The following is a 19,357-nucleotide window of genomic DNA, read 5'->3' on the forward strand; positions in this document are numbered from 1 at the left end:
ACATCATCCAAGCGTGGCTCTTTCACCTGGGAGAGACTGGGGGGGAACTGGCTGGATTCCATCTGATAAGTCTTCACTGCTCGAGCACCTCGAATATGGAGCTGCTAGGCTAAGGAAATTGTTTTAAGGAAAAGGTAGGTGTGTGAGTGTGTGCATGTGCGTGTCTCTGTGTGTGTGTGTGTGTGTGTATGTGTGTGTGTGTGTGTGTGTGTGTGTGTATGCGCGCGCGCATGAGAGCGCACGAGCATTGGATGTAGTCGATAGTGAGCTGCATTTTCAAAAGGAAGATTAAAAACTAAAAGGATATATATTTTTTCCTAAAAATGCGGTGGGAAGCACACAGATCTGAGAACTAAGTTCTGGATATACTAGAAACCTGCCCTGTGGCACTCTCTGGGTAGCTCTTCCCTGATCTATAAAGTTTCAACATCTCCAATGCGCCTGGGAGAAATGGGAGAGAAATCTAATGGAATAATCTTGAAGAACAGAGGGGAACACCAGGCCCAAAAAACGAAAGAGGAGGAAGCTAATCAAACAAGAGGTGCCCTGAGGAGGAAGGGAATACCGAAGTATCAAGTTAGTTGTATTCCTGAATAAAATACTGAGACGATATTAAAAATGAAAATAGGTTTTTTATCTCCCTCCAGTTTTTTCATCTTTATGGTTTTTTTTTTTTTTTGCATTTACACAGATGTAATTTTTGTATTAACTACCGGGTGAAATGAAGAAAATGCCTACCAAGTGCTAGGAGAGACATGAGGAGGAGCGGGTAGGGAAGCCTGATTCTCTTCAGTTGGTCCCCAGGTCGCTCAAAAGTCATCCGATACCACGCAGGAGGCCTGCGAGGACCCTTGTGGGGATTTGGCCACGAAACCACCAGGGGGCGCTGCATGCCGGGAGGGGCGGAGCTGCTTTAAATCGCAGCGCCGGGCGGTTTGGTGTCCCAGAGAACTCCACCACTTCTCACTTCCAGACTCCACCACCGACCCGGACCAGAAGCCAGGAGCCTCGCCCGCAGCCGCACAGGGAGCAGGGGTATCAGCGCTAACCTCCTGGCTGAGACTCCATCACCTTCCGGGAGCCCAAGCGCGCACTTTGCAAACTCCGCTTTCTGCACCTGCCACTGAGCCTCAGAAAAGAGCCATGGCCAACGCGGGGTTGCAGCTTCTGGGTTTCATCCTGGCTTCGCTGGGATGGATCGGCTCTATCGTCAGCACTGCCCTGCCCCAATGGAAGATTTACTCCTATGCTGGGGACAACATCGTGACTGCTCAGGCCATCTACGAGGGACTGTGGATGTCCTGCGTTTCGCAAAGCACCGGGCAGATACAGTGCAAAGTCTTCGACTCCTTGCTGAATCTGAATAGTGAGTGCACCCTCATCCTCCAATCCTCTCCACTCTCCCCAGCCCTCTCTATCCCCACTCCCCAGCCTCGGAGCCCTTGTCCTCTGTAGTAGCTTCATTCAGCCAGAGCTGCCCTGGGATTATAGGAGGCTAACCTCAAAGTTGGTCAAGGCTTCTCAGCATGTGTTCTGTTGGTCTGTTGTGAGAAAGCAGAGAGAACCGAGAACCAGAGCTTCAGGTCAAAGCCCTAGATTTGCCTCTAAGTCTCTCTGCTTGGCACCCTCTGCCCTTTTAGGTGTGATTTTTTTCCCCATCAAATTCCAATCAAGGTGGGGGAGATTGGGAGAATGAAGGCCACTGTGTAACTTAGACTTTTGGGCTTATTCTGCACATTCATTCTAGGAGGGTTTGAACAAGAAAATGGCACACTTTATAGGTTTTCAAGCCTTGAGTGGATTTTTTTTTTTTACTTGTTTCAAGACTTTTTCCAAGTCACAGTTAAGGTTTACTCTTTCGGTCTTTTGGGTTTCCTCCTTGAAGAACCACTTGAGATCCACCCCCACCCCCACTCCGCTCCCCGCAAAGGCTTAGGATCTGCAGAAGAGTCAGCTTCTGCAGTACAAGTTTAGAATGAGACGGGGGGGGGGGGGGGGGGGCTGGTGGCATCTGGGGAGTGGGTCACTAAAGAGAATGATTCTGAATAACCCCGGCAGCATGTCGAAGAAAGGTTATTCTCACGTTTTGCCTTCTGTAAAGGAATCTCTGTGCACTGATGGACTGCTCCTCATATGTAAAGTGAGAAAGGCATGTGTAGGCAGGGACATTTCTACTGATTCTAGAAAGACAGGTGATAAAATGTGTTCGCCTTCACTTTCGGCTAAAACTTTTTTCAGTGCTCTGTCAGAAAGCCACTCAACTCCTACAGGTCATTTCCTCTTCCTGGAGAAATCACATTGGATGTGTTCTGTGGGTCTGCCCTGCCCTTTAATTCACAGGACGAAGAGTTCCCTTAGCCTTTGCCTAAGGTATTCCACAGTCCTCTGGGAATGCTGCTGTGAACAGTGCTAGCACTGCCCCTGTCTTATGAGAGCGAAGCTCTTCATCTGTCCCAGCAGAAGCACTTCGATTTATAGTTATGAGACCTGCCACAGATCAGCTTGGCACTTTGAGTACCCGTAGAATGTAGTGAGCTGGCATGGTTTTGTCTCCACATCCAGACTCCTCTGTCAAACGTAATCTATATGTTTGGAAGGTGCGTGTTGTTTATTACCCTCCTGGGATATGCTCAGGCTGTTAGCCGTTGGGAAATGATGAATTTGCCCAGTGGAAAGAGAAATGCATTTAAGAAAATGGTGCCAGGCATTCTAGAACCATATTGCGGACCTGGCAGGTGGGTTGTGCTATAGCAAGCTCCCTCTCAGGGCTTCCCTCTCAGTTTTATTCCTCTAATCCAAATTCTTTATTTTATCGGGTTTAATTTTCCCAAATGGCTGGCTAGAATAGTGGTCCGTGCAGCAAATATTCAGATCACCCCTACCCAGAATAATGCATTAAATTGTTGGTTGATTATAATTTATTCCCTTTAAATATAGTTATTATGTTTCCTAAAACTGTGATAAAAAGAATTGATTATCCTTCCATTGCTAAGAGTTTTCAAAAATTGCTTGTTTGTTGATTTGTTTTAATGAAGAACAGCTTCTTCTGTTCTGGTTAAAGCTGTCGTTTATTCAAGATGGAGTCTAGTAGGCTCTCTCCACAAACCAATTCCCAGGAGCGTGAGCCTTGACTCACACTTCTCTCCCAGGTGAGCAGTGATTCAGTAGGTGCCTTTGGACCAGACCCAGAAAACTTGTCTCTGTTTCTCCACCTGAGCTGTGGTGTTCACGCCTACCTGGTGAAGAGATATGGTTGGTGATTCACTGGCTGGTTTTGGTGTAGTTCTCTGACGCCTAGAGATGAAAAGGTTTATCTCTCTGTGTGTGCGTGGATGGGGGGAGGGGTCTCATGAGTTTTACCTCTTGTGAGATGTTTTGAGATGAGAAGCACAGCTCTGGGTTTCCTAATATTGTACCTGCGAGCTTTGCCAGCTAGCCCACTTCACCTAAGTACAAGATAGAAGAGTGTGTCAGTGTTTTGTAACCAGACCTTAAAGGCTACTTCTGTCATATCTGGTATCAGTTGTGAAAGACACACGACCTTTACACAACATGTACAGGGAGTGCACTCTAATCGTTCCCCATACAGAACCCCCATCCATAGCACAAAGAGGCCATATTGTATGGAGTTTTTGCCAAACAGTTTGTGAAAGGGTAACTGAATAATTTCCTGGAGAAACAACTGTCACAGTCAGAATTGTAGCCCACAATTGCCCAGCTCATTGCCACATTTCTGTTTGTGATAGATAATTGTCTAGAGTGATGATCCTTGTAGCTGAAATTCGAACATACAAAAGAGGGTCAGGCACAGTCGTAGTAGATATTTCTTTGTCTAATCTATAGTGGTTTTGATTCACTTCCCAACATTGTGGGAAGCCAGTTGCCTGCTCCACATCCTTAGCTAATTGCTTCTTCTTGCTTCACTTTGACAGCCAGCGCTGTGCAAAAGACAGGGCTTTCCTGGGAGGCTGCACGTTGGGAGGTGTGAAGGCAGAGAAGTAAGCATTTTTGTGGAATGCAGTTGTGAGGATTCAAGCACCAGACAAATGGGAGGTTATGCTAGACTCTCTTTAAGTCTCATCTAGCCCTGAACTGCCGTAAGTTGTTTATAAGCTACCCCAGCCTGTAGAACTTGCTCTGCATGAATCCACATGTGTGTAGGTGTGTTTAATGAGTATTGGTTGTTGTGAGGTTTCCCAGCACTCTTGCCATGAAGTCAAAGCTCAGCGGGGGGAGCAAAATCCCTGACTTGGACATCTGTACAGCACAGGCAAAGAGGAGGGTAACCACTCAGGCTTCGCCAGACTCCTTTCTGCTGCGAAATAGGGAACATCCAGAAGCACCATGGATGTGCCCAGTGGGACAAAAGTTAAACAAGAGCCAAAGTCTGAAATGGAAACGTGTGGAGCTCTTGCCCCAGTTTGTACTGTCCAGGGAGAGGTAATTGATCTCCGTGGACTATGGCAGATTCGCCATTTGTAACATAGGGCAGAGTGGGAGGAGGAGAGGAATGAATCAAAGGTCCACTGGCCTATTTAGCAAACCTGAGCTTGGCCCCATTCTCACTTGTTGGAATGCAGCAAAGGTCATTTGTAAGGCTCTAGCTTGTGACAACTTTGGTTGTTGCCAACTTTGGCGACTAGAGGAGAGAAGGCAAGCGGCATAGCACAGGCTTTCTAGACTGCAGTGATGATTGTCACAGGAAAGGTTATTCGAGGTGGACAGTGAGTGGGAGAGGTTGGGGATGAGGAGGAAAGGAAAGTGGAGAAGTGATGTAATTATATTTTAACAAAATACAGTGTCACAGACATGGTTAATACTCGGCGTAGATTGAATAATGAGGCGACATAAAAGTGAACGGTATGCTATTAAAAAGAGATAGCAAAACTGCTCAGGACACACCTCATGGTGGCGATCCCTCGTCCTCTGAGGCATCGTGGACTGCTGATTGGCCCTGAGGTGCCGAGTCACACTTAACCCACCAGCACATGTGCCTGCAAACTAGAAATGCAACGACGAAGGCACTTGTGAAACTTTTCACACGGGCTAAAGAGAACGCCTTCATAATTGAAAACTTCACAGCAGTGCTCCCTAATAGTCTGAATAAGCTCGTGTAGCTGTGAAAGAGAAAGGACCTTTCTGCTCTGGTCACACAGCGGGCAGTTATTTTATCCCCTGAGACTTATTAGCACATACTGTAATAAAGAGGGACTGTGTGAGGGCAGAAATACCATTAAAATCTGGCTTGCCCAGGATATACAGAATGGTCATGGCCCATAGTATGGGGCATGTACAGTGCCAGGTACTTATGGGGAGCCTCCTGCTTGGTGAGCCTGTCTTTAAAGTTTGGAGAGAAAAAGGAAATCCCCTGCCTGTCTATGCTTGTCTTTGCAAACTTTGATTAAAATAACTGTACTAGAAGTCTACTGTCTAACTCATTTCTTGTCTTATAAGAAGGGATCTTTGTAAGTATTTTTTTTAATTATACTTTCATGTTGAGAGTGATGAGGACTCCTCAGGGGGTCTTTAAGCTGCAGATTTTCAATCTGGCTGAGCTTTATTAAAAGGCTGCCTTCCTGTTTACTGCTGGGTAACTTTCAGGAACCCTAATGTAACTTTTGCAGTATTTGCTAACTCCCTTCTCCACATGCAGCTTTATTTAGAATGTTATAAAACTGGCTACAAATGTAAAGAGAGAAGAAAGAAATGTAAGCGCTCCTGGGGGAGGTACAAGAATACGTGGATGTATTTCTGCTCTAAATATTGTTTTATAACACTCATGCTTTGCTATCAAGTTCTATGCTCTGCCTTCCTCACTCTGCTGAGAGAGAAAGCAAGAGAATCCCCATCGAAAGAGTTCATTGAAGACAGAACTTTATTTAAATGCTATCAAGTTAAGGGGAAAGTGCCATTTTTCCCCTCTGCAAGTATGTATTTCTAGCATTTTTGTAACCCAATTTCAGCCTAGGTTGATGTAACAAAACTTTAGCAACCCTGGTCCCTGAAAGGAGGTGTTTATCTCCTTTCAAAGATGTAGCTAAACACAATTGTGTGATTTTTTTTTCTGTCACATTATTGCCAGTTTTGAGGAGCAAGCCACCTGTCTGGTCCAAGGTCACTGAGAACACATTGAATGACTTGGACACATGGTCAGGAAGTAGGAACAGTTCTTCAGTCTGATACCACTCCAGTGCAGCCATCTAACAGCTCAGAAGTAGATAATCCATGGCTCTGACTGGAATGGCTTCCACAAGACCTTCAGTGGAAAAAATTAAGCGAGTCCAGATGAAAGCTCTGGTTTAGAATGGATCTTTACCCAAAACTATGACAAAGAGTAGTTTCTTAGTCTGACCTGTAATCCAGAGTTACATGTGCCCAGCTAGTAAGTTTTCTTGCTTACAATCTTCCACCATTGTCTATGGTGTGCAGAAAAGCTTGCATTATTTTGTGTACTCCCTACACATGTCATTACGGTTAGACATTGTGCAATGTCTCCCTTTGATGCCAGTCTAATATAAGGCAGAAGATAATTCATAACTTAGTGGCTTCCAGGTGTAAATGGAAAATGTTGCTCGTCAAAACAACATTCTTATTCTGAACTGCTTTGCCATGGTTTAAATGGAAACAAGGCTCCCAGTCTCTAAGATTTTGTGCTTACAAAGTATATTGTCCATTGACTCCACATCTGTGTGTTAGACAAATGATACCATTCTATAAGGAAATGAAGCATTGTGGGGTTGTTAGCCAGCCTGCGACAGAATATCTGTCATTTCTCCTTAACTTTGCAAAAGTAGTTAATAAGAAAGGGGAAGCATGAAGCACAAATGCCTTCTTCATCATTTAAAGGTAAAACGTTTGTGAATAGTCGGTGATTGTCAGGAACATCCATAGGCTATACCTGGGTGCTTCTTTTTAAACCTGATTTATGAGTCTGGTGTTCATGGGGCTTCTGAAGAATGCCTTGTGCACATGCTCAGACCTGTGGCACTAGTGGCCTGTGTTGTGACTTCGTGAGTGGGTTGGAATGATTATATGAACTAAGTCTAATGGAAGCTGAATAACAAGGACAACATCCAGAGAGATCAAAGACACCAACAGAAGTCATTCATAGGGAGCTGATGAATGAATGGCAACAAAATAAAGGGAAGGTGTGGAAGACAGAAGAGGCTATACATGCTTGTGAAAGGCTACCATGTCATTAATGCTTTCTAATTACATTGTTTCTACACTAAGAGTAAACTCAGGTCACTCTGCCTTAGAATCCTCCAATGACTTCTCATTACATTTGGGATAGACTTTGAACTCCTGACTAATGTGTGTGTGTGTGTGTGTGTGTGTGTGTGTGTGTGTGTGTGTGTGTGTGTGAGTTTGGGTATGTGTGAATGTGTATGTACACACATTTATGTAATATATACATATATGTACATATACACATACATATATATGCCTTCTGCCAACCTTGTTAAACTTCAATTCGCTTCCTACCATTTGTCATTTATCTATAGAATAGCCAGTTGGCCCACTTTACTCAGAACCCGGGACCTTCTTAGGATGCTAGACTTTTACTTAAAATATGGAGCATCCTTGACAATCTGGCAGGAATGGTCACCCTCTCCTCCAGGCACATAGATCCTGTCATTGCCTGAAACATCTTCCCAAAATGCTTTCTACCTGAGCAAACTGTCAAATCTGTTTTGTAAGAGCATAATTATTTAGTTGTTGAATTTACTGAGAGAAACAGCGGCCCTCCATGTACTACTGATAACTCCGAAGGAAGTGCCCACCTTAGCTGGGCGTCCTCGAGACTTTCCTCTTTAAACCACAGCATGGTTTGTGACCCCAAGGAAAGTTTTCTAATGGTCACGTGAGCAGCTTCCCTTCCTAGTAAAGCCATGGGCCATGGAACATGGCTCTGATCCAGCAGTTCCTTCCCTACCCTGGAGCTCTGTGATCAGTGTGCAAGAGAGATGTGCATATGCTTGTTGCACATTTATGAGCAGATGAGTGTGGCAGAGGAGAGAGTGTACAGTTTAGTATTTTGATGAAAAAGTAAAAGTGGCTTCCAAATATCACTGAAATGATGTGAAAAGACATTTGATACTGCTTAGAAAGGCAGTGTGCTTCTGTCATATACACGTAATAGCAAGGATAGAAATGGCTGTAAGTTAAAATGTAGTGGCATTCCACACAGGTTTGTTTGGGGTGGGTGGGTGAGGGAACACCCTCATAGAAGCTGGGGGAGATATGGGGAAGGGGAAACCAGGAAAGGGGATGGCATTTGAAATGTAAATAAAAAATATCCAATAAAGAAAAACAAAAAACAAAAACAAAAGATTGGTAACTTAACTAGTCAATCTTGAGCATCGGAAGATTAATCCTGTGCATGTACTAAACACTGTGCCGATCATCATCTTGTCAGTCCTGAAGACCAGAAAGGAGCAAACTGTTCCAACTCCCTGGATAGAAAAGTTGTCCCTCATATTTTACAAAATACAAATATAGTCCCTAAGAGAAGTAAGTCGTTTCCCTAAGATCTCATTCCTTGCAATGTTAATGTCTCCGTATAAAAACTTGCATTAAGGGGGCAAGACGTTCAGTTTAAACAGGAAATGATTTATAATTTAAACATCGTCTAAGCAGGGTGCGCGTGCGCGCGCACACACACACACACACACACACACTATTGTTATACCATGATGCTGGCTTTCAGTTTTTGTTCTTTAGGAAACACATTGGCACTGTCTCTCAAATCTGATCCTGTCCCTGGTGATAATTTAACACAACAAAGATGCGAAAGAGGCCTTTAGAAAATTTGCAGAAACCCAAGAAATAAGAGTTGGGGTTATGGATGGGGATTTAGCTCAGTAGTAGAGCGCTTGCCTAGCAAGCGCAAGGTCCTGGGTTCGGTCCCCAGCTCTGAAAAAGAAAGAAAGAAAGAAGGAAAGAAAGAAAGAAAGAGAAAGAAGAAAAGAAAGAAAGAAAGAAAAAAAGAAAAAAAGAGTTGGGGTTATCCCCAACTTTATGCACCATGATGCTTTTGTGGTTTTAAAACCTCGTGTTATCATCTTCTATGAATCTATTGCCATGCTCCAAGTTGCCTTCTTAAATTTTGCCCTAGCATCAATGTTCTAGAAGTTGTACCTGTCCCCCAGCCAACCTCTTTTAACTAGGGATAAAATATTGCTTATCTAGCCATGATCATCTCTGAAAAAGTCACTTGCTTATTTCTAGTAACTTGTTCTTTCTGAAGCCTAAAGACTGTAGTCTAAAACTGGCGACTGGTAATGAATATGTATTTTAAGTCATCGAATTACAAATAACGAACATTAATATGTATGACTTCAGAATCCAAGTACCCAGTGATAATGATTACATATTCAATTCACTGATACCTATTTAACTGATACATTAATAACTTTCCGGCTGATTTTGGATTTCATAACCACAGTACCAGCCATCCTCCACTCTCTGTATCTTCCTAGCAACCATCCCAGTGGCAAGACCAGAAATGTCACTAGAGTCCGTTTTCCTTTGGACACCTTGTTCACTTTGATCCCTCTCCAAAAATACTAAAATGTATTTCATCTCCCATCACTCTCCTCTGACACTCTAGACATGGTTTTTACATGTCTTAAATGTTTCCCACCAGGTACTTTGCAGGCAACCAGAGCCTTGATGGTAATTGGCATCCTGCTGGGGCTGATCGCAATCTTTGTGTCCACCATTGGCATGAAGTGCATGAGGTGCTTAGAAGATGATGAAGTGCAAAAGATGTGGATGGCTGTCATCGGGGGCATAATATTTGTAATTTCAGGTAAGAGAGGCTCCTCCTTCTCCCTTGTCTGCTTTTCTCAAGTGTGGTTTGAAATCTAGCTTTCTGATTTTTAGTTTCTTTGGTTTGTATTTGAATCACCGAATCTGAAAATTTCTCAAGTATTTTAATATCTGAAGACATGAGCCTTACAGTCAGTTGGCTTTCGTCTTCTCAGTTAGAACCAATGGAAATTAGACCTCTGTACACTTCTGTCAAGGACAACCATGAAGGATTCAGGTGCCTACTAGATTCTTGGCCCAGTCTATTCAGACTAAGAAAGATTTTTTTTTATACTTTGCAAAAGAGTCTGGATCAATTTGATGTGATTCAGAAAATGCTATTTGGTTGTAATGGTGCCTGGCTGTGATCCTAGCATAAGAAAGGTGAAGACAGGGAATGTAGAGTTCAAGGCCAGCCTCAAGAAAATATACATAACATGTGGATGTTATTGGTTTGGGATTGGAGCTAGTGGAGAAAGCTGGGGGGAGGTAACATTGTAGATGGACAGAGTAATTTCACAATAAACACTATGTACCCATGGACCAGAGAAAAGGTACGTCAGTGGGGTACTGATGGGATATTAACAAGGTAGGATGTAAAGTCAGCTGAGCTAAGGAAGAAAACAGTACAGAAGGATTGGAAAGCTTCAGACGAAATAAGCCAGGTGTCGCGCAGAAAACACATATTACAAAAATGGCATCAAAGGCTATAGTCTCTTACAACACCCATCCCTGTGCTTTCCATAAGTGCTGTAGACATACATGTGTCCCAGTTCAAGCTGGGATGGTTTCAGAAATCTAGGTGACCGGTTCAAGAGCACGTGCATGATCAATTTGCACGGTCAACCTGGATGATCTTACATACTGTCAAGTACTATAAAAGAAGTTATTTGTTTTCTTTTTAAATTTGTTTCAGATTTGACAGTTTTCCACGCATTTTTTATATAAATTATATATAATTGCTCGGATACTGTTTTTCTGGTAATAACACTTTACATCCACTCTCTGGCATTTTTTATTGTTTTTTTGGGGGGAGGTAGTTTTAAGATAGGGTTTCTCTGTATAGCTCTGGATGTCCTAGAACTCAGTCTGTATTCCAGGCTTGCTTTGAACTTACACAGAACAGCTCGTCTCTGTCTCCCAAGTGCTGGGATTAAAAGTGTGGGGCACCACTGCCTGCCTTCTTTCTAGCATTACTTAGTCACCATATTGTACAAGAAAGCTCTTGATCTTAATCTTACATTCTCCTTGAAAGTTTGAATCTTTGGACAAACATCTCTTTGGATAAAAATAAACGTTATAATTTAGGCATCAGAGAGATAGATGTTGACTGAGTGATGACGACCAACTCATTTCCTTTCATTTATTGAATACAAAAATACCATGCGCGATTGAGTTCGGCTACATAAGTCAACCCAGAGTGTCACCTCAGCAGATGATCCCAGTAGTAAGGATTGCCTTAGACCCGGGGAAAGAGGAATCTGAATGCTCTGCGCCCTATGCTAGTTAGCCAGCTCTGGTTTTGCTGCTAGAGAGGAAAGTAAAATCTGATTTTGAGTTTGTCAAGAAGAATGTAGGAAGATTTTCATCTTACATTTGGTAAGCAGTTCTCTGCTGATATAAACATTTATTTTTTTTCAAAAGTAGTTTCATACACTAAACTACAGTCCTGCAAACCACTGGCCAAGATTTTGAATAAGATGGATCTATCCGGCTCCTTCTGAGTAACAGTTTTTGTGCCAGTGGCCTTGGACTATAAATAAATAAGATGTCATAAACAGTATAATCTAGGCCCAACTTCAGTCTAATGTCTTTGTAACTCCTTGCAGAATGGTTGGCATAAATCATATCTAAGTCAAATTGATTTCCATAATAATAAAATAAAATGTCAGCACTGTTGATGAGATTCAATTCTTATAGAATACAATTAGGTTTAATAGTCCTTGTTTTTGTGCTTAGTTTTCCTCAGTGATTAATGGTCTTGCTTTGAATTTCTGCAGGTCTGGCGACATTAGTGGCCACAGCATGGTATGGAAATAGAATTGTTCAAGAATTCTATGACCCCATGACCCCTGTCAATGCCAGGTAATTCTAGTCATGCATAAAATAGTTCATTCTCTGAAAAAAACCAATCCTTTCTGTGTTCTGCAGACTCCTGCCAGTGCCTTAGTTTCTCAGAATTGCTTTCAAGAATTGTATGGAAATTTATGTCAAACTTGCAAACAATTTAAATGACCTGTGACTCATGTTAAAATGAATTGGATAATTGCTTTAACAGCTAGGACCGATGACAAAATGCACTTCAAAGGAGAAATGTTCTAAGCTGGATGCTAGCCAGCAATATATCACAGCTTTTATTTATTCCCCAATATGAACAAAAACGCTAACGCGTTGGCCATGTTCTTCCTGAACTGTATTCTGATGTTTCTATATCTAATACCTGTGATTGTTCCAAACTAATATACAGATTCAGGACTTATGGGAAAAAACCTGTACCACCATAGTGGTCAAGAACAATGCTTCATTCCCCGTAATTTCCACATGAAGCCAGAATATATTTTTCTAGTACACTTAAAAGCCACTTTAAAATTTTGGGTTCCATTACAGCTCTGAAATGGACTTGACAAAGGTCACCTTTCTTAACAGTTCAAGTTTTACAAGTTCAGGACCTGAGTAACAATGTTCTTTGACCAGCGACAAGACTTACTGTCTCACTGTCTTCCCATCTTTAAAGCTTAATAACTACATTCAATGCTAGAATGTGAGGACATAATTACTGTTTGTGAGTGCCAGGGTGAGTGAATGGAAGAAGTTGCAGTGTTTGCAGAGGTAAGTGCGTGCCTTTTTGTACAGTCACCCACATACGGAACACAGGCTGAGGTGGTTGTTGGAGTCTAGCCCAACCTGTATGATGTGTGATGTAGGAACAAAAACTGCTGGAGGTCAGTGGGCCACATTTGCACCAGAGTAATAATATTAGGAGTGCACGAGGAAGCATTTTATAAATTGCTGGGCTCCGTGCCCTTGTCATCACAGGATGGCACATTGCCCTGAACACCCTCCAGGGAAGCGAGAGGGACATTCTGCTTCCAAGAGAGGAAAACCATGGCTGACAGGGAAAACTACCGGTCCAGAACTGCAGCCGCTGAGCCTAATCTGGACTCCAGCCCTGGGACTTCTACAGCTGTTTTCTCTGTTTGATGTCCAAAGTCAGCCGCACACACCTTATCCCAGGATTGCAGGAATCAGCCGTGTGATATTCAGACGTCTTTCTTTCAAAATATACATTTTATATTTTATTTTCACTAGGTTCCTGGATCGGTGAGCATTTTTGTTACAGAAATGAGTCCTATTTGAGGGTAGCTGACTTTGTAAGCAGTGGCCTAGGACTCTGGCCTAGTCCTCATTTCTCAAGCGTCTAAGCATCCTTTCCAAGCCTCCTTAGCTTGGGAAGGTCTTTGGAAATATTTGTGTAATTAAACTAGTATATTGCATGCCCTATTGCTTATGTGCTGTTACAAACTATCAATAATTACGATGTAACCATTATCTTATGTATGTGTTCATGAACAGCTGGAGCTACTGAAGGATCATGGGGTTATTTTTAAATATATTTATTTGATATTGATGGGTTTTTTTTCCTCTTGCCAATGGTCCTCATAGCAGCCTGTTGCTGTCTTTTCTTTCAGGTATGAATTTGGCCAGGCTCTCTTTACTGGCTGGGCTGCTGCCTCCCTCTGCCTCCTGGGAGGTGCCCTACTTTCCTGCTCCTGTCCCCGGAAAACAACCTCTTACCCAACACCACGGCCTTATCCCAAGCCAACACCTTCTAGTGGGAAAGACTACGTGTGACAGCGGCGAAGGAAGAGATCCTCCTGGAGCGAATACAAAATGGACATTGAGACTAGCATTGACATTAAGGCCTCAAACTGTTGACTATGGTTATCTAAACTGTGGTAGAACAAAAGCAAGCATATTTTTATACGTCCCCATGGCTATGAGGGTCTTGGCTGTGCCTTACCATCTTTCCTGAGTACAGGAGGGAAGCCTTTTGCCTTTGAACTGCTGCTTGCCACTGAGTGATGACACTCAAATGGGCAAAGGGTGCTCCTTAAGTGTGTATAGATATGTACATATACATATTTTCTATTAAAAATAGACAGCTAGCAATCTCTTATTCTCCCCATATTGTACCAGCATACTTTAAATGACTATAAAATATATACAATTCCACATTGATTAAATAAGCTTTCTGGTGTACTTTTCTTTTCTCTATGAACATAAGTGATCAGTCAAATATTACCCCTTCGATCAGCATTTAGTATCTTTGCCATAAGACCAGACTTCCTTACGAACTCAGACTATGTTCTTTTTTTTTTCCATTATGTCTTCTTTACATCAAAATATTTGTTCTCCATGTTTTCTTTTACTCTAACAGCTGCTTTTTCAGATTGTTATTCTGAGGCTTGATTCTAACTCCTGAATCTAATAATGAACTTTGAACCCATATGTTAAAACTTAAAACCAGTAAGAATCTCATACTGTGTTTCTGAGCTGTGGGGGCCAATGTTCCAGAGAGATGATGTTTCTCCACTGACCTTTCCCACACGGTCCCTGCACTTTGGTCTGCAGCTGGCTTGTTTGCTTTAAAAATATTTGTTTCCCTGAGTGGCTAAGCTGCTAACCCTGTGGTTGAAACAGTTTTATTGACTGCATTTTTCAGGTACTTATTTTCCATTCCAGATCCTGCAAACTGCAGCTCTCCTCTTCCCTCCTCAGCTATCTTGTTTTCCCACGTATAATTATCCTACAGTTTAGTTCTTTGCATATAGGTGTGGTCCATTTATCTACACAAACTGCTAGACTTGCCAGAGTGATAATCTAGTGACAAATATTCTCTCTGTAGCCGTGGACAATTTACAATCCTTATACCTCGTTTTCCCATCTGTCAAATTGGGATAATTACACTTAAACAGCTGGTAGAGGTAATGCGAGTATTAATTAGTTGATATGACTCTCATTCTTTGAACATGAAATATGCCTAAGTAGTGTTTTTCCTTGCTCAATTAGCAGTTCTGAAGTCACTGAATAAAATCTACACACATGCCTCCAATGCCGTTCTGTATCTCTCTTTGTCATGAGTTCATTTCCTCCCATCTAGCTGTGCATGGCCTGTCGTTGGTGCTGTTTCATTTTGATCATTCTCATCTGTAGCAAAGGCCCTTCAGCAGAGCAAGGTGTTGTAATACATAGGGTGTTGCCATTGCCACGGGTAGACCTGGATTTGCATCTTGGTGCTATCACTTAATTACTGAGGTTGGGCAGAGGCCCTCGATTGCCCTACATGTATTGCTCCATCTAGACAACGGGTTCATTAACTTCTGCCATGCCTATGTCGCATGAGTCAAGAGGGACGCAGGCAAACATGGTTTTATGTTGGAAAACAACATGTCACTCTATAAATTAAGGAATTTAAGTTAATGGGTTTTGTCTTTATTTTTCAAACAATAGGAAAGAGAAACATGTTAAATAGTTTCTTTCCTTAAGAACTCTCAAATGAGGAGTTCTCAAAGCTTACTAAGTTAAACTGATCTTAAGTCTTTAAGGCTTTCGGTTGTGAGTCAGTGTTTCAGCCTATGGTCCACGCTGGCCAAGAACTCCTGTGCCACACAAACATCCTTCTGCCTCAGCCTCACAACTGTTATGATGACAGGAATGAGCCCCATCCCACTGTTACACCCTAGTTTCAGAAGTTTGGCCTGGTACTTCTATTGCTAAGCAAATGCAATGGCGGAAAGTGACAGTGTATGGATACTCTAAAAGCATAAAGCGTGCTCTTTGTGAAGTGATACTTTCAAAGTCTAATGGAAGCTGGCAGTTCTAGGAGAGGTTAAGAATTATAACTTATGGTAAAACCACATGGATGAAGTTATAGAAAGAATGAAGTCTTATGTGAATTTGTACTATGTAAGTTTGACTGTATTTAGATGTGTAAAGTAATCATGCAAAGATCTTTTGCCACAATTACTGTGCCTAATGTGTAATGTAAACACATAGAAATAACACTTGCTAAACTACACAAAATTCTATATTCCAAAATAATCCCATAGAAGTCTTATGTCAGAACTTACCTAGATTTGATATTTTTATACCCTAATACCAAACCTGGAAACAGATGAATTGATATTTGGGGGCTGAGGTGGGAATTTGTATAAGTACTACTCTTTTTCAATAAATTGTTGGTTTTTTTTAATTAAAACGAATAGCGTCATGGCTTGTTTTTCCAATCATAAAGTTCAAGGCTGTTAATGTGTGCAAGAGAGGAAAACATGAGATAGGATCCTGGGAAATCGGGGTTCCCTCTCAGGTGTCTCAGTCTTCACTAGTAAAATAATCTAGAAACAGACCTGGAAGAGCATTGTGTTTGTTTATTTGTTTGTTTGTGAGAAAAACAATTAGCCAGATAAGCTGCAAATCTTTACAGTTGTCAGGAAGAAAGAGGTGGAAAAGAAGAAGTCCTAAGCCTTTAAGGAAGCAGACAGGATAAGTCAATGGTGGAGATCGGCAAGGAGTCATGTGACAGAGTAGCAGCTGTACCTCGGAAGAAGATAGGGGCTTCAGAGAAAGACCGACAAATTCCAGTGTCCTAGAATAAGTCAGAAAAGTGGGCAGACCACACCAGTGCTATATGATGGGGCCCCTGCAAGCTACTACATAAGATAGGAGTTGCTGAGGTAAGTCCAAGAGCTCATTGAAGGGATAATTACTCCTTCCATCTCTATTGCATGCTTTTAGGTGAATCATCTTTCCTGAGGGGTGGTCCCATGAACAAGGTGACTGCTAGTCCCAATTGGATTAACTTTGAAGGGAGGAGACAAGAATATGTAATGTTCTAGACTTTGAAGCAGATCAGAATGCCATGTCTCCACCCCAGGCCAGAAATAGATTCTGGTCTTTTGAACAGGAAGAAACAACTTTCCCTTAATGGACCTCCAGAAAGCTATGATTACCATCCTTAATGGCCTCTAAGACTATAGCTTTCTCTATTCAAAACTCAAGACCCTAAAAGCATTTAAGTTATGAGTAGGTTAAAATTCAGTTCCAAAGCTGTTCACCAGGATGAACTAGCATCTGGGCTGTAGTTTCAGTCACACCCTCACATGTAGCCTCCATAAAGAACTCATTTCAGAGAAGAGAGATAAGAGAAAGCACATCTTAACGTGCTGACATCCCTGACCTGAAGCCCATACACGGTAGAGGTCATTTCCACCTTCTGACAAGGACAAGGAACCAACTGCTTCTTGTAGTGCCTCTCCCCTAAACTACCTGACCTGTTTCTATCTCTCGCACTCACCAGTATCACACTCACCTGACCTACCTTTTATATATTTATGTTGCTGTACTCAGAAATCTATATATCATTCCCAGATGGGGCTTCTTTCTAGGATGATGATATAAATGCCTGGAGATTGTACTTAATTCTTTCTTTTCACCCATAGAAAGGCATGCAATGATGAATGAAGAATAAAAAACATAGTGTGAGAATCTTATTATTTATTTATTTATTTATTTATTTATTTATTTGATAAATATCATGAAAGCTACCTCTTAGGAATGCAAGTGATAAAATTGTTCTCTTGTTATCTTAAAGTATCTGTGGATGACAATAGCTTCATGGTCTCTCCCTGGGTAATTTTTATATGAATATTATCAAAGGTATACGTAGATGTTTCAATCTACTGGGCAGTCTCTGGTGGTCCATGATGGGGAATGGATAAAAACCTTTGCCTATCAGTTTAAACTCCCCTTGAAGAAGTGCAGCAGCATCAATTTCTTGCTTGCACTGAATTTAAGTTCCAAAAGGTGAGGTCCAGGTTAATGAACTTTGACGAAATGAAATACCAAGAACTTGAGGGAAAAAGAAAAAAACAGGTTGCAAATCACCCCTATAGATTCTTACCTCCAGGAGCCCATTCTACGTCTGGGGGTTTTTGGATTTCACAACTAATCCTTTCCCTCCCCTAATTAATTTAGCATTCCAGCATACTCCCACATCCAGCAGGAAACTCCCATGTTGCTTGGCTCGCTGCTAGTATCCTATTATGATCTCATTATGGACTTCACCTCCATTTCTAGTTGCATGTGAAAGATTTCTCTTATCCCATCCTTCTCAACCTCAATTACACATGACCATTTAATTTTTTTTTTATATTTAGCTGATTAGAAACTCCGAGAGAAGGCATTCTAGGACTCCTTGGTTACATGGGAATAACACGGTGCGGTCAAACCTCATACTGTGGCATTCTATACGTCTCACTTCCAATAACAGTCCCCAAGGAAGCTGATAATGGTAATCAGAAACTAAATATAGATTCAGCAAATTAATATTTACAGTATCCCTACTGTGGGGCCAGGAAGCCTAGAGAACATCGTCTTAAATAAATTAGACATAGTCTTAAGCCTGAGCAGCATCAAAGGTGCCTAGTAAGACCTGAGCTACACAGGTAGCTCTCATTGCACTCCTGGTTGTCATAGGAGTGTGGAAGTTCCCCACCCACTGTTCCTTAGGGTCCCACAGTGACTCTTTACAATAAAAGCCACTTAGAGTCACCTGAGACCTTTTGTAACTTTCTAATTTCTAATACTGATTTGATTCTTCAAATCAGAAGCCCAGAAGCTCTCAGGAAGGAGTCCTATTTGAACCAGCCTGGACATTTCCACATAACAGATGCCATGTGACGACCGACTGCTCAGTATCTTAAGTCCAATCTAGTCCAGTGTTCTGTGTAAACACACATGTAGGAACTTGGTAGTTTGCACTCCTACCTCTCATTCTTTCTCTAAGGTCACCTTTTAATTTTCTTGTGTTGGGCTTTGCTCGTGTTTGATGTAGGAGATTAAAGGATTAAAGGCCCACAGAAAAATTTGCTTCATTTCTTTAAACATAGCCTCCTTCCTTGCTGGTCTCCATTGTTTTAAATTTATACCCACAATCACTCATGCAAAGCAAATACTATATTGAAGATCAACTTTCTATTTAACAACAATGTGTACTTGAATATGAGTACACATGGAGCCTGGGTTATTCTTATTTTATGAAGTTTTTTTCAAGGAAGCCCTTAAACATTAGCCTTGCTTCAATTTTTTAAGTGAATAGCATTTCTATTGTTTTAATTTACGTATTTCATCATTTTTGTGAGTATTGCCTTAATCTTCTCTACTCAAAAAAGAAAGAGAAAACACACACACACACATACATACATACATACATACATACATACATACATACATACATACACACATACACACAGAGACACAGACACACACATTCATTGGTGAAAAGTTGATGTTTGAAAACTATCACTTCTTTTTATGATCTGACATACATTACTCCAAGAAATACAGGGAAGAGGGGTATCTCTGAGTTCAATGGTGTCTTTTTCTCTTGCCTCACATGGCCTTTAACTCAGGGTTATGGTGCCAGATGCTCACTGTGACACGAGTCCACTGAGTCTGTGGGCTCAAAGACTTTTGTCTCTGAATC

At 41.7% G+C, this 19,357-nt stretch overlaps 1 protein-coding gene across 1 annotated transcript; it reads left to right on the forward strand.

Annotated features, from left to right (window-relative positions):
- The first annotated feature begins 964 nt into the window (after window positions 1–964).
- Window positions 965–16,072, forward strand: Cldn1 (claudin 1). The gene is given in 4 exon segments (NM_031699.3): window positions 965–1,366; window positions 9,650–9,814; window positions 11,814–11,898; window positions 13,503–16,072. Coding segments are annotated over 4 exon segments (636 nt in total). The 5' UTR covers window positions 965–1,143; the 3' UTR covers window positions 13,666–16,072.
- Window positions 16,073–19,357: the final 3,285 nt, after the last annotated feature.

This window comes from Rattus norvegicus, chromosome 11 (genome assembly GCF_021556685.1).
Source record: "Rattus norvegicus strain SHRSP/BbbUtx chromosome 11, alternate assembly SHRSP_T2T, whole genome shotgun sequence".
Classification (NCBI taxonomy): domain Eukaryota; kingdom Metazoa; phylum Chordata; class Mammalia; order Rodentia; family Muridae; genus Rattus; species Rattus norvegicus.